The 14886-nt window shown below is 34.4% G+C and overlaps 1 protein-coding gene across 1 annotated transcript in view; it reads right to left on the bottom strand.

The window, feature by feature from the left end:
- Glg1 (Golgi apparatus protein 1) overlaps positions 1-14886 on the bottom strand; it is a 285095-nt gene that overhangs the window by 58201 nt on the left and 212008 nt on the right. Inside the window, exon 19 of the mRNA XM_090398148.1 lies at positions 8211-8348. Within this exon, the coding sequence (XP_090254274.1) occupies positions 8211-8348 (138 nt within the window). The remainder of the gene's footprint in view (positions 1-8210; positions 8349-14886) is intronic.

Below are 14886 nucleotides of genomic sequence, written 5' to 3' on the forward strand. Positions count from 1 at the left end.
AATTTATTTAATGTGTAGGATTTTAGACACATAGTACAAGAAAATAATGAAGAGAAGCATGAATAATAATATTTCAGTGAAGTCATTTATCTCTAGTCAAAGGCATATCAACAGTAATATCAGCAAGCATGGGATTGAAAACTACGTATGTGAGTGATACAACCTGTATAATACGGTGCAATGCTGACCAGCAATGAGAGATGAAAAATAAAAACTAGGGAGATGATAGTAGATAGATAGACAGAGAGAGAGAGAAAAGTGGCAGGAAATTCAAAATTATGGCATAATATGGCATAATCCAAAGACTTCCCAATCAGCTTGTGATAAATCCTGCTGCTACTTATTTGCCAGCTCATGAATGGAGGGAGACTAAGTACAATGGTATCCAGAGGGAACTTGTTGAGAATATAGTGTGGGGACAGGATTGGATCCCCTGTTTGAACAGTATATTTGAGAGTTTATCACCTCTCTCTTTTTCTCTCTCTCTGCATGCCTCACTTCCTTATTATCTCTTCTTCCCACATATATAATAAATTACAACTCAATAAAAGTTTTCTTTACTGCTGAGTATCAAAAATTTCCAACAAAAAACAATTTAAAAAAAAACGAACAAAAAAATTCAACAAATAAAAAACACAACTACAAATATCAATTCTTACTAAAATTCTACAGTCATCTTAAACCAGAATTATTATTGTAGCAGAACTTAGCTGGCAGCCTCAAAATGACTGGCACCTCAAATGCCCAAACCACACATTACACAGCTCTTTCCAACAACACAAAATACTTCAATAACAACCTATGTCAGAAATTGCAAAACCATGAATCCCACCCACTCTTTGATCTGTTTGGGCTCAAAATTCTTTACCAAACTATCCTGGCACATTTTTGCTATCTTTATTGCTCTCCAAACTCTGACCACTTCAATTACATCTCTAAAGCTTGATTTTCTACAGTTAAAATACCCTAATAGCGAGGCTATCTTTCTTAAGACCTTCAATAATCCACAACTCAAATTGGTTTCAATTCTCCCATTCCACTAATCAAGCAGGCAGGAATATCAAGGTATTTAGCATTAGCCATAACTTAACACAAACACTCAAAATTTCTATTAGAGAATACTAGACAACCATCCTTTACACAGTTTCCATCCGTGGAAACTGTATAAAGAGGGTGTGAGCAGAAGAGAGTAAAGAAAAGGTTCTTTACATAGAGAGTGGTTGGTGAGTGGAATGCATTGCCTGAGTAGTTATGAATGTGGACATATTGAATCAGATTAAGGCACAGTAGGATGAGCTTATGGATGATGTGTGTGTGTGTGTGTGTGTGTGTGTGTGTGTGTGTGTGTGTGTGTGTGTGTGTGTGTGTGTGTGTGTGTGTGTATTATTGTTCATATTTACTCGGCAGATGATCATCATCATCATCAAATTCCTGCCATGTACCCTCAAGGGGTGTACAGGATATGACAGTACTACATGAAAAAATTACATCATTACTAACTTCCTATCTACAATTTTCCTCCAAATCAGTCTGTTACTTGTCAAGACTCCAACATTATCAGATCTTATATTTCTATCGTCTAAGGCACTTTGTACCATATCAATCCACCTATATCTTGGTCTTCCTCTGGGTCGTTTCCTGCCAACCAGGCAGAGAACACTTGTTTTGCTAATCTTTCCTCTCCCATTCTATTTAAATGACCATACCATCTGAGATTAGCTCTGCTAACGCATTCCTGGATGCTGACAATGTCAAGTTCTTTCCTAATATCCTCATTTTTAATATGATATTGCCATTGATGCCATCTGTTCACGCCTCTAATCTTTCTCAGAACTCTCATATCTGCGGTCTCTAGTCTTTGGTCAAGTGTTTTACTTCTGACCCAGCTCTCAGATCCATAAGTTAAAATTGGTTTGAACACAGTCTTGTATACAGCTAATTTAGTGTTCCGACTAATTTCTTTCTTATTCCATATGAATTTATTCAATTGACTTCCCATGATACCAGCTTTGCTGATTCTGTTGTCTATTTCTATATTTAGTTTACCATCTTCAGTAAAAATTGTGCCTAAGTAGCTGAAATGTTTTACTTGTTCCACAGGTTCTCCATTCACAACACAGTTGACATTTTCAATGATTCTGCCTATTTTCATTGTCTTTGTCTTTTTATTGCTGACCTTCATACCATATCTATTACAACAGCTATTCAATTTAGTCAGAGAATCTTGCAGACTTGTAGCGGATTTATTTAGAAGTATAACATCATCCGCATAAAGTAAAGAGCTGACATTAACATCTCCAATTTTGATATCAGGTTTAATACCACATTCCTTCATAATGTGATCCATATAGATAATGAATAACAGAGGGGATAATGTACATCCTTGTCTCACACCAGATTTAACATTAAACCATCTTCCTGTACTTCCTTCAATTCTAACTGCTGACTCACAACTCAAATAAAGACTAAGTATTGCTTGATATAATGCCCCATTGACACCATATAACTGCAGCGTATTGAATAGCTTCTCTCTTGGCACCTTGTCATATGCCTTTTCCAAATCGACAAAACTTAAATACAGATCTTTGTTATATTCCCATGCTTTCTCGACTATTTGTCGTAAAGTGAAGATCTGATCCTGACAGCCTCTATTTGGCCTGAATCCAGCTTGTTCTTCACCAAGTTTTTCTTCCACAATTCTTCTCAACCGTTTCTCAAGTATACTTGCATAGATCTTGCCAGGAACACTCAGTAGGGAAATACCTCTGTAATTCTCACATTCAGTTTTATTTCCCTTTTTATATATGGGTACTATGAGAGCTCTACTCCAATCATCGGGAATTCGTCCCTCTGTCCAGGCTTTCTGAACTATGCAGTGCAGCCACTGTAAGACTCTTATACCACCATACTTCAGCATTTCTGGTCGAATATCATCTACTCCTGCTGCCTTTCCACATTTCAAGCCTTTGATGGCTTTTTCTACTTCAAGTATGGATATGTATTCCTGACTGCATGCCTGGTCAGTGTTTTTTTATCACTGTGCTGTCATCACTGCTTGTTTCATTTAGCAGTTTTTCAAAGTAATTACTCCATACTTCAAGGATATCTTTTTCTCCTGTTTTCATTTCACCTTTATCATCTCTAATTCCTTTTACAGCACTCTTTCCTCCATTCCTAAGCTTCTTCAACAACCTCCAGAATATTTTGCCACCTTCTTGATATTTATTTTCTATATTCTTGCCAAAGTCCTCCCATGACTTTTGTTTAGCTAGTTTTACACACTGTTTAGCTTTCTTACATTTGTCTCTGTATTCTGTAAGAGTAAAAGCTGACTTATTTGCCAGGAACTTTTGATATGCTTTCTTCTTTTCCTTCACTGCCTCTTTAACTTCCTGTGTCCACCAGGGAGTTCTGATTTTTTTATCTTTGCACACAACCTCACCACATGCCTCTCTGGCAGAATCAATCAATGTTTCTTCAGAGTTTGCCACTGAATCTCCAAGGTTTGATTCCTGTTCTCAAACTCTTTCATTTTCTTTTCAATAATATTTCTGTATTTTAGTCTACAGTTTACATCTGAGAGCTGCTCAACTTTTATTCGCTTTAAAACTTTCTTACATGTTATTTTTTTCAATATGAAATTCAATTTTATCCTGCTCAAGACTAAATAGTGATCACTTCCAATTTCAAATCCTCTGTACACTCTGGTGTCCTGCACCAGGGAGAAAACATCACTATCAACAATAACATAGTCAATGAGACTTTTCTTATTCCTAGCCTCTTCTCTCCATGTGAATTTGTGCACATTTTTATGTTGGAACATGGTGTTAGTAATAACCAGTCCATGTCCTGAGCAGAAATCCAACAGATATTTGCCATTATTATTAGCTTTGCTCTTTTCTCCAAATTTTCCCAAAATATTTTTGTATGTCTCACAATCATTTCCTACTCTACTATTTAGATCCCCAACAAGGACCAACTTTTCCTGTTTCATTGTGTCAGTTGCTTTTTCTAAAGCCTCAAAAAATTCCTCCACTTCTACCTTAGTAGAACCTTCTGTGGGACCATAGGCACAAATAAGTCTCATTGTCCAGTTCCCCATTCTCATATTTGCCCACATTACTCTACTTGAGACTGACTGCCATTCAAGAAGATTAGCCTCGTATTTTTGTTGAATACTATGGCTACTCCTTCTTTTCCTTGATTGTTATTGCCTGAATATAACATTTTGTATTTATTGCTCAGAAAGATCTCACCAGTTTTGGTCTTTTTTGTTTCAGTCACCCCTATTATGTCGATCTGGTACTTATCTAATTCCTCAGCTAGCTCCATTTCTTTGCCATTCAGGCTTCTTACGTTGATAGTACCGATCTTTAACTCTGGTGATGTTGAGTTGGGGTTTGTTTTCAGATTTGTTCCAGTAGCTGACTTTTCGCTGTTCGCCCTGGTTCCCTGGCGAAAACAACGGGGGCCTTGTTTAACCGGGCGACGCCCCAGCCGGCATGAAATTTTGTCATGTTGTACCATCATTTTTTATTTTGGTTTAACCAATAAGAATACAATTTGGTCGGCTAAATCCCAAATTGCCAGCCCATCCTTGTTCGTTCAGTATCAAAGTAGATACCCAACAGGGTGCACCACGAGAAGGTGAGGATTGGACATTAGGTCAGAAGCCCTGGTCGGTTCTCCGCATTCCTTTAAAGGCTATGTGGAGGTCTCCTCTCAGTTATACAGCTTTGATCGGCAGATGATGTTATAAAAAATTTGTTTGAATGACTATATACTGAGAATGAAAAAGAAAAGGTTTAATGTTAAGATATTACTAGTTTCGTTGAATAAATCAACTTCTTCAGGTATCACAGGCAAAGAATTATATAAAATAACAGAGACATGATAAAATTACATCAGCAGATCTAGTATAAAACACAATAGTACATTTTAAAACAGGAATGCATGCTGGAGTTCCAATTGAAGTTGACTACGTGTGTGAGATGTCACGAGTGCGCCAATACTGGACAGTGGCAATGTGTGCGTCAGAAAGATGGTAGCTAAGGCTGTTGTTAATATGGGATGAATCGAGCGATATTGCTCTAGATTCGATAATCTTTCTTTTGAGTTCATCATAACACACATGGATATTAGAAGTTTGCCACCAGTCTACGAGGTGTTGGTGGCCTTCATCCGAGTTGACAGAGAAGAGAACGTGGCAAGAGAGAGTATAGGAAGATGTTTCACTTTAGGTCTATTGTACGGTGTCAACAACCTCAATTCTTTTCTAGACCACCTCAAGAAGTTTCATGAGAAAATCAATTTTACCTATGAACTGGAATCCAACGACTGTCTCCCCTTTCTGGATATAAAACTTACGAGATGTGCTGAAAATATCAAAATCCCCATTTTTAGAAAACCCACACACACACAGACAGATACTTTCATGCTTCTTCCCATCACTACCCTCCGCAAAAATTTGGTATTATTTCAACCCTGGCACATCCAGCCAGATCTTTACTAACAGATGAAACAGAAATTGAAAATGAACTCCATTTACTAAAAAGGACTTTTGTCAACAATGGTTTCTCTCTTAAAAAGATTGATAAAATTTTTCTCTTTCCATCGCTCAACTATTGAAGATTCTTCTCCCCAAGAGCTTTTATATCGTTGCCATACATCAGCTCTCTCCCCAAAACTGGCAAATAATCTTAAGAAATTCAACATTAGAACTTGCTTTACTACGTTTCCAAAACTTCGCTCCATACTAAGTAGACCTAAAGTGAAACATCTTCCTATTCAGTATCCAGGAGTCTACAAGATTTTGAGTGAATGTGGCACCATAGTATGGCCAGACAACTAAATCCATCCTTTTACGTATGGAAGAACACTAAAGAGACCTCCTACAATAGGACCAGGGCGCAATCTCTCTAGCCACGTTCTCTTCTCTATCAACTTGGATGAAGACCGCCAACACCTCGTAGACTGGCCACAAACTTCTAATATCCATGTGTGTTATGTTGAACTCGAAAGAAAGACTATCGAATCTAGAGAAATATCCCTCGATTCATCCCATATTAACAACAGCCCTACAATCTTTCTGATGCACACATTGCCACTATCCAGTATTGGCGCACTCGTGACAGCTCACGCACGTAGTCAGCTTCAATTGGAACTCCAGCACGCATTCCTGTTTTAAAATATACTATTGTGTTTTATACTAGATCTGTTAATGTAATTTTATCATGTCTCTGTTATTTTATATATATAATTCTTTGCCTGTGATACCTGAAGAAGTTGATTTATTCAACGAAACTAGTAATATCTTAACATTAAACCTTTTTTTTTTCATTCTCGGTATATAGTCATTCAAACTAATTTTTATATATATATATATATATATATATATGGACTTCCAAACTCTGCCAGCTTTTTCTAAGTGCCATAAGGAAAAAAATCATCTTGAATTTTTCTTCATTTTTTCTTAATTCCATAAAAAATAAAACTTCTATACTCTCTCCCTTTAAGAGCCGATATTCCAGTTACTATATCCTTCCTGCATGATCTACTGTGCTTTTTGCTTTTTCCAACATAGAAGCATTTTTCTTGAAAACAGGAGTGTTTATTATTGATTTGTGTGTGTATATATATGTATATAAAACACACGCACATAATGCTTTTTTTTTTTTAATTTTAAAACAATAGGTGCTGGTACGCATCCACTGCTAGCAGGAAAAGTTGAATAAAATGATAACACATCTGTATAGGTGTTGGCAGTGTCCCATTGCATGCATGCCCCCCCCCCCATGCATTCTTCTAGGGAGAAGAATCTCCATAAAATAGGTATATAGTAGCCTTTCAGTCACAAAAGGCTACTATATACCTATAGTATAATTAGCACTGTTGGTAGTGAGCAAATACATTCAAAGGTTAATATATCCAGCTATAAGATTTGAAATAATGATAGCTGTTTTTAACAAATATTTTTAAGTCTTCTCATATTTATTATCTTAAAAAAAAAAAACATTATATGCAAACATAATATGCACAATGCTAGATTTTTTTTTTTTTTATAAAGCAGTCAATAAGTTATATTTTTCTTAGAGTATAATTAATTCCATTAAGAAAATACTTGATAATTATAAACACAGAAGTTAACATTTGCACAAATTTTATTAAATAAAGTAATACAGGACATCTCCATAATATATGCAGTGCAGGTGGACTATGCTTGCACTACACAAATCAACAAAACTTCCAGAATATCAACCTCTACAACTCCAAATTCTTCTGATCTCCAAACTATTCTTTCATGAGATTCTGATAATCTTGTAATTTCAATGCTAGTAAAACTCAATCCTGTTTAATTTCTCTTAAAAAAGAACTTTCTTCATCCAGTCTTACTTGTGACAATGTCCAAATCTTCGGACATGGGGGTTTCTATTCTTGGGTTAGCTTTTGACAAAAAACATATTATAAATAACCTCCTCAGTATCCAAGATGTTAGGTTTCCTCTTTTGCTCAATCAGTTACTTACTTCTGAATAGCTACTATTAACTATACAAATCACAAAACTATGCAACCATTGAATACTGTTTTCATATTTGGGAAGATAACCTAAGGATTTCCTAAGAATACTTGACACTGTATGGAGTTATTTATTTTTAGGGAAGGAGCAATTATGCTGAATAATCAAATATGTCTCATAGTAGTTTTATGTATATAGTAGGAATATGGATAATTTGTGGAATTCATGCTATTGCTCTAGATGAATTTAAGTCTCCTCACGAAAGATCAACAATGATAAGTATTATTATTATTTTTCAACAAAAGGGCCAGTTGTTTCTTCAGGGTTAGAATTATGAACATGGATAACAAATTATGGCATATCTCACATAAAGGAAGAGTAAACAAATTCTGAGTGCCCCTGAGTCTTTGACTGTTTATAAAACTGTAGTATATTATAAATATACTATGTGCATAACAGAAAACTTTCTAATTCAGTAAAATATAATTACCAAGAAGTAAAAACATTTGTTTTGGTAAGAATACAACAACAGAAACAAAAAAAAAAAAATCGAAACCTGTAATTTTGTAGGAATTGCAAAAATTTCGACATGTTTTAATAATTAAAACTATGTATAACATAATACAAAGAAAATGTAAGATGTGTGTGTGTGTGTGTGTGTGTGTGTGTGTACATAAACAAAATAAAAACTTACCACATTAGAACATGCATGAACTAACTGTGGATCCAGCTGATAATCCTGTGCAGATTCTCTCATGATATGTACTACTTCAGTTTCACAGTGGTTAGAGAGGCGATTTTTTCTATATTCTTGTTTCAAACAGGCTATAACCTATTAAAATATCAATGAAAAAGAAGTAAAATAAAATGCATTTCATCAACAAATTTCTAAACGATGCTTTTGTCATAACTGTTTTTTTCACTTTCATTCATTTACATAATTTGATAGTAACATGTTAATATCAATTTATGTGAATGAATAATTTTGGAGAAACAAGGAGTATCACAAAAAGCAGCATTAAGAAATGCAGTAACACTCATTGAGGCAAATACATTTCAGGACAAAATAAACAAATAACTGTCTAGTCATATTGCTGTTTGTCTTTTCAAGAGGATATTAGAAAGTGCGATGTAACTGCTGCTGAAAGCATAATTTTTCTTATTTAAATGTGGTAAATTGTGATAAACTGGTCTGATCATGTTTTTAATTAGTTATGTGTATACAGATATGTGCTTATTTTTGAGTTATCTATTGATATTAATAATACTGATATAAAGTTTGTGTGCACGTGTGAGGAATGGAGGTAGTGAGTCCTTTGAATTCAGCATGCAAAACTTTATTCAAACTGACTACACAAATATTAAGAATAAAACTGGATTTTAATAGTTGTAAGCTACTACAAGTTAATCAAATATCAATTATTTTTCAACAAAAGGGCCAGTATCAATTATTTTTCAACAAAATTATGAACATGGATAACAAATTATGGCATATCTCACATAAAGGAAGAGCAAACAAATTCTCAATGCCCCTGAGTCTTTGACTGTTTATAAACTGTAGTATATTATAAATTATACAGGGTGTTTCAAAAGGGGGGTATACAACTTTGAATGACAATGGAAGGTAATAGCGATAAATGAACAATTTTTATTATCATGCCAATGTAGCAGAACACTTGAAGTTTCAACATAGATAATTAAAGTTCGATATGACTGCCTCTAATAATTCTACAATGTCCCATCTATAATCAATTTTCTGCCACATGTGCCAGAGCATATCTGGCATAACTTCAGAAATGGTAGCAGTAATTCTGGAACGCAGCTCATCCAAACTGGCTGGTAGTGGTGATACAAACACTCGATCTTTCGCAAAACCTCACAAGAAAAAATCTAACAGTGTAAGATCAGGGGAACGTGGTGGCCATGCTACAGGTGTCCCTCTACTGATCCACCTGACTAGAAAATGGGTGTCAAGGTATGACACCTGTCAAGTAATGAGGAGGTGCTCCGTCTTGCTGGAAATGTAAGCAACATTTGCGGTCATCATCTAATTGTGGTATTAGGTACCCTTGCAGCATGTCCAGATACATTTGGAGTACTGGTGGCATGTGCCACCAGTACTCAAAAAAAAAAAAAAAAGAAGCGTAAGTACACTTTCTTCTTGCTTGTGGTGCAAAAAAAAAAAGTTAGCCTTTAGGGTGCCATGAACATGTTCTATGATGGCATGTGGATTTTTGCTTCCCTAAATTCTGCAGTTGTGTTAACTTGTCCACTTACATGAAAAGTGCACTTGTCACTGAAAACAATCACATCCAAAAAGTCCTTGCTTTGTTTTATCCTACTGATCATTTCGTTACAGAAATCCTGGCATATCTTCTTATTGTCTTTTTCTTCAAATTCTTCAAATGTTGTATGAGGGTAAATTTGTAGGACCATAAATGTAGATGATGTCATTAAACATGCCATATAGTCGCATGTGGAATTCCAATTTGACAAAACGCTTGTCTGGTTGACTTTCCAAGGCTTCTCTGGAAAATGTGTGAGACAACACGGGTGTCTCAGGAACATGATTTATTTGTTATGAGACATGATGTAATTGGCGTGAAAGTTCGTTTCTTTGATGTTTAGTGATCTGATTAAAGTTTTCAAAATTTCTGGTAGGATTAGACCTTTATTCTTATTTAGGTTTCCTGTTGAACGGGTGGCTATAGCAGCTTCCTTGAAGGTTCTGGAATGGCAGTTCTCTTCTATATAGGGCATATGACTCTTATTCCACTCAATCAGATGGTTGGTAGTGGTGAAGTGGGAAGAAAGGCCTGAAATATCTTGTCTGTTGTTTTTAATATCGCCTATGTGCTTCTTCTGTCTCGTTTCGAAGCTTCTAGAGCAGTGCTTCCCAAACTTCTGGATGTCAGCCCCCCCTTTTGAAAAATTAAAATATTTCACGCCCCCCCCCCCTCGAAAAACAATCATAATATAGACATCTTATTATAATATTTATATTCAATACAAAACATACACAGCGAATATTGCAAAAATCAAATGCAAACATTACATTTTTAGCATCTTACATACACATTTGACATGGCACATTATCTCATATTTTTATATAGATAGATATATTGTTATTGTACATTTGCAGTACAAGCACATGAAACGTAAAACGATTAGTAATAAAGAAAGAATTAAAAACCTCAAAGAAGTTTAATAACAATTTAATGTGATGGATGTGTTTCAGTACTGCTACACAAAAGGTCAATATCAAGTGAAATATTTGAAACTGCAATTCTTAGATTTCTGCTTTGAAATTAAACTTATATGAATAAGCAAATATTTACTAATATTCATTAAGCGCCGAAATACAGAGGAAGCAAAATTTGTGAACCCGCACCAAGAAACAATAAATAATAAAAATTAAATACGTTTCTTTTAAGATAAAAAAAAAAAATCTACTTAGTCTTAAAAGATTTTCAATTTGTTTTCATTATTTCATGGCCCCCCTCAACAAAACGTACGGCCCCCAAGGGGGCCGTGCCCCACAGTTTGGGAAGCGCTGTTCTAGAGGGCTGACCAACGTAACTAACACCACAGGAACAAGGTATATTATACACTCCAGAGTACTTGTAGAATGGATGAGGATCTTTCGGAGATCTTAAAAATTTCCAAATAGTATTGACTGGCCTGAATGCTACTCTAATATTGTATGGTTTTAGAAGGATAGCCAATTTTTTGGAAATCCTGCTGACAAATGGAATAGTTATAGTACTGATGTATTGGGTGTCATCACGTTGTCTTTGTGGTATATCCAAAAAGAGAACCTTGTTGCAGAGATATTCTTGTTGAATATAACTATTCCATTTGTCAGCAGCATTTCCAAAAAATTGGCTATCCTTCTAAAACCACACAATATTAGAGTAACATTCAGGCCAGTCAATACTATTCGAAAATTTTTAAGATCTCCAAAAGACTATCAATCCATTCTACAAGTACTCTGGAGTATATAATATACCTTGTTCCTGTGGTGTTAGTTACATTGGTCAGCCCTCTAAAAGCTTCAAAACGAGACAGAAGGAGCACATAGGCTATGTTAAAAACAACAGACAAGACATTTCAGGCCTTTCTTCCCACTTTGCCACCCGACCATCTGATTGAGTGGAATAAGAGTCATATGCCCTATATAGAAGAGAACTACCATTCCAGAACCTTCAAGGAAGCTTCTATAGTCACTCGTTCAACAGGAAACCTAAATAAGAATCAAAGTCTAATCCTACTGGAAATTTGGAAAACTTTAATCAGATCACTAAACATCAAAGAAATGAACTTTCACGCCAATTACATCATGTCTCGTAACAAATAAATCATGTTCCCGAGACACGCATATTGTCTCGCACAGTACTAATTTTGTATGAATTAGAACTGTCAGTTAAAACCTAGTCTGTTACCTTCATTTCGCTTACCAACTGTATCCCTGAAGATGCCGATAACAAAAAATCGGTGAAACTAGTAGGATTATAAATAAATATCTACTCACTTGACTAATATTCCTAAAATGTGATTTAGTTTCTAATACAAGTAGTCAAGAAAGAAAATCACACACAAAAAAAAAACTTTGATTTTTTGACTTGAATGCTTCTTTAACTCTCTCTTTCATTCTGCCAGCATGCTTCCTTTCCTCTTCCACTTGTTCTTTTGCTGTTCCTGCCACTGTATTTTGAAAAACTTTTCCCATTCCTTGTCTGCATTATCTGTAACTGATGGCCCTTGGAACTGATCTGACACTCAAATTCTTTACTTGGGTCTGTTTCAACATCCACAGCTTTCTATCTCTATTTTTCTTGCCGCATTTATTTTCCATATGCACCTTAAACATGGCTATATTACTATACCCCTTTCTTTATCAAGAATGAAATAATCTATTACTGATTTTTTTCTCACCATCCCAACCATATTTTGTAATTCTGTGGTTTTGTATTTTCTCTAACCAGCTGTTTCCAATTTTGGTATCATTCCTGATGCAAAAATTCTAATAAGCTTCATCCTTTCTCATTTCTTTGACTAAAACCAAATCGGCCAAAATATTTTTTTTACTCCTGTTCTTTCTTCTCCAAACTTGCACATTAAGATCACTTAAGATGATTACACCCTTGTTTTGAATAATACCCTTCAACTGTTCCTCATATAAATGTATTTTCCTTCATATCTAAATCTTGTTGTGTTGCATAATCCTAGATATGCAAAATTTGTTTTCCATTACTTTCAAATATAAGCCTCATTATATGTGAGCTTTCACACTTTATGAATATTATTTACTTCTTTACTGAAGATAAACCAACACCGTTTTTGACTGTTCATCTGCTTCTTTTCAAACAAAACAGAGTCCATTCTTAAATTCTTCTTTTTTGTTTTTTCAATTTTGTCTTGATCAAACCCAAAACAACTAATTTCCTCTCCATTATAACATCCACTAACTTCTCCTCTTTACTTGTGTTAATACGTTTGATGTTCCTATTCTCAGTTTCCTTTCCAGTTCAGGTTACGTGCCATTTACATCCTTCCAGTATTGTTGCTTCTTTTTAACATAAATTAATTACCGTCTTATTGGAACTGTTACAGGTTTAACTGATTAACTGGAAAATTAAGCCAATTATTCTTGCAATTTTTCTATCTTGGCTTAATGTTAATATTGAAGGGACCAAATAGGTTAAAAAAAAGTGTGTGTGTGTGTGTGTGTGTAAGGGGGGGGAGGGCATTACTGCTTATCAGAGAAGATTTAGATTACCAGATTGCTAATGGACTGAATTTGGAGAACAGGAATAGCACAGTATATAATGCTATATGCTTATTACATATACATACAGTTAAGGATGAGAGTATGCTACCATAGTGGAGGAAGTAGTAATAATATTATAGAACAGTTACTTAAGAAGACATGGAAGTTAGGTATTATTAATTAATTTTAATACGGGGAAATACTGACTGGGATAATGAAAGAGCTGATAATACAACTAAGAATAATTTCATGATAGATATCCAAAATATGAAAACCTACTACAGGGAATAAAATCTTGAATTTGATAACAGCGGAAGAATTAATGATGAACTGCATTAATTATTAATTGCATTCATTAACTGCACCCATATAAGGTACTCAAGTACTATAGGTTGGCCAGCCAACCTCTCGTATATGGGCCCAACATAAAAAAAAAATAATAATAAAAATAAAATATTACTTAGAATCCCCTGTGACAGTGATCATTTGACTTTGGGAGAGGAATTAAGACTGGGAATAATGATTAGAAAGCATCAAGAGTGGAATTTCAGAAATGCTGACTTTGATAGCATGTTAAGAGAACTGAAAAGTATTAACTGGGAGATATTATTTAATGGAAAAATAACCACTAATGCAAAATAATACTACTGAGAGATATTTTGCATCATCCAATGTTCAATTTTACCGAGAGGAGCAACTTTTGTAATAAACCTAGAGTCAGTTGGATGAATAATCAAGTTTCAAAGGATATGCATTTCTTAGAATATACTGCTTCAAGAACTTGAAAAGCTATGAAAAGAGTATTATTAGTATGATATAGCAGTTATTAAGTATGTTAGATATAAACAGTGCTTTTTTTTTTTTTTTGGATAGTATGCAATGGTACAGTGTACTGGCACCTTCATTTACAGTGATTTGTGACATGCATATGTCACAAATTTAGAAATTTGTGATATTCAGACATGTTTTTAGATAAATATAAAGAGCCAATAGGCTTCACTTTGGCGATGTAACATTATTTAAATTAAGGGGATATTAAATCCCACATTGTTTCAAAACCGAATAAGAAACTCAAAGATCAGAATCAAAGAGTTTCATGTCGAATATAGTAAACTATAAAAGTATTGGCGAATTCGGCATAAAACTCTTTGATTCCGATCTTTGAGTTTCTTATTCGGTTTTGAACCAATGTGGGATTTAATATCCCCTTAATTTAAATAATGTTTTTACATGTCTACCTAGTATGGAAATAAGCTTGGTTATTTAATGAAATTCACATTTTCCACTATGTCTGTTGTTAAGATATTTGCTATATAAAATTTTCATTAAAAAATTATTGCATACATTTTACTTAATTTTTATATACTTGTACAATACATTTATGCTTGAAAAACTGTGTGTTATCTACTTAATATTTTAATTACTGAAATTTAAAAACTACAATTCTTCGAAAAGAATAATATAAATCTATGAGAATCAAAATTTGTCCTGAAATAAAAATATTTCAAGTTTCTTAATCAAGTGACTAGCAAATTTACACTCCATACTGATAATATCTAAATCTTTGTTATTATTTTCTAATAGTTAAAAAGTAAGCAGC

The sequence above is a fragment of the Typopeltis vanoorti genome, chromosome 9, assembly GCF_054136105.1.
Source record: "Typopeltis vanoorti isolate ZY-2024b chromosome 9, IOZ_Tvanoo_1.0, whole genome shotgun sequence".
In the NCBI taxonomy this organism is placed as follows: domain Eukaryota; kingdom Metazoa; phylum Arthropoda; class Arachnida; order Uropygi; family Thelyphonidae; genus Typopeltis; species Typopeltis vanoorti.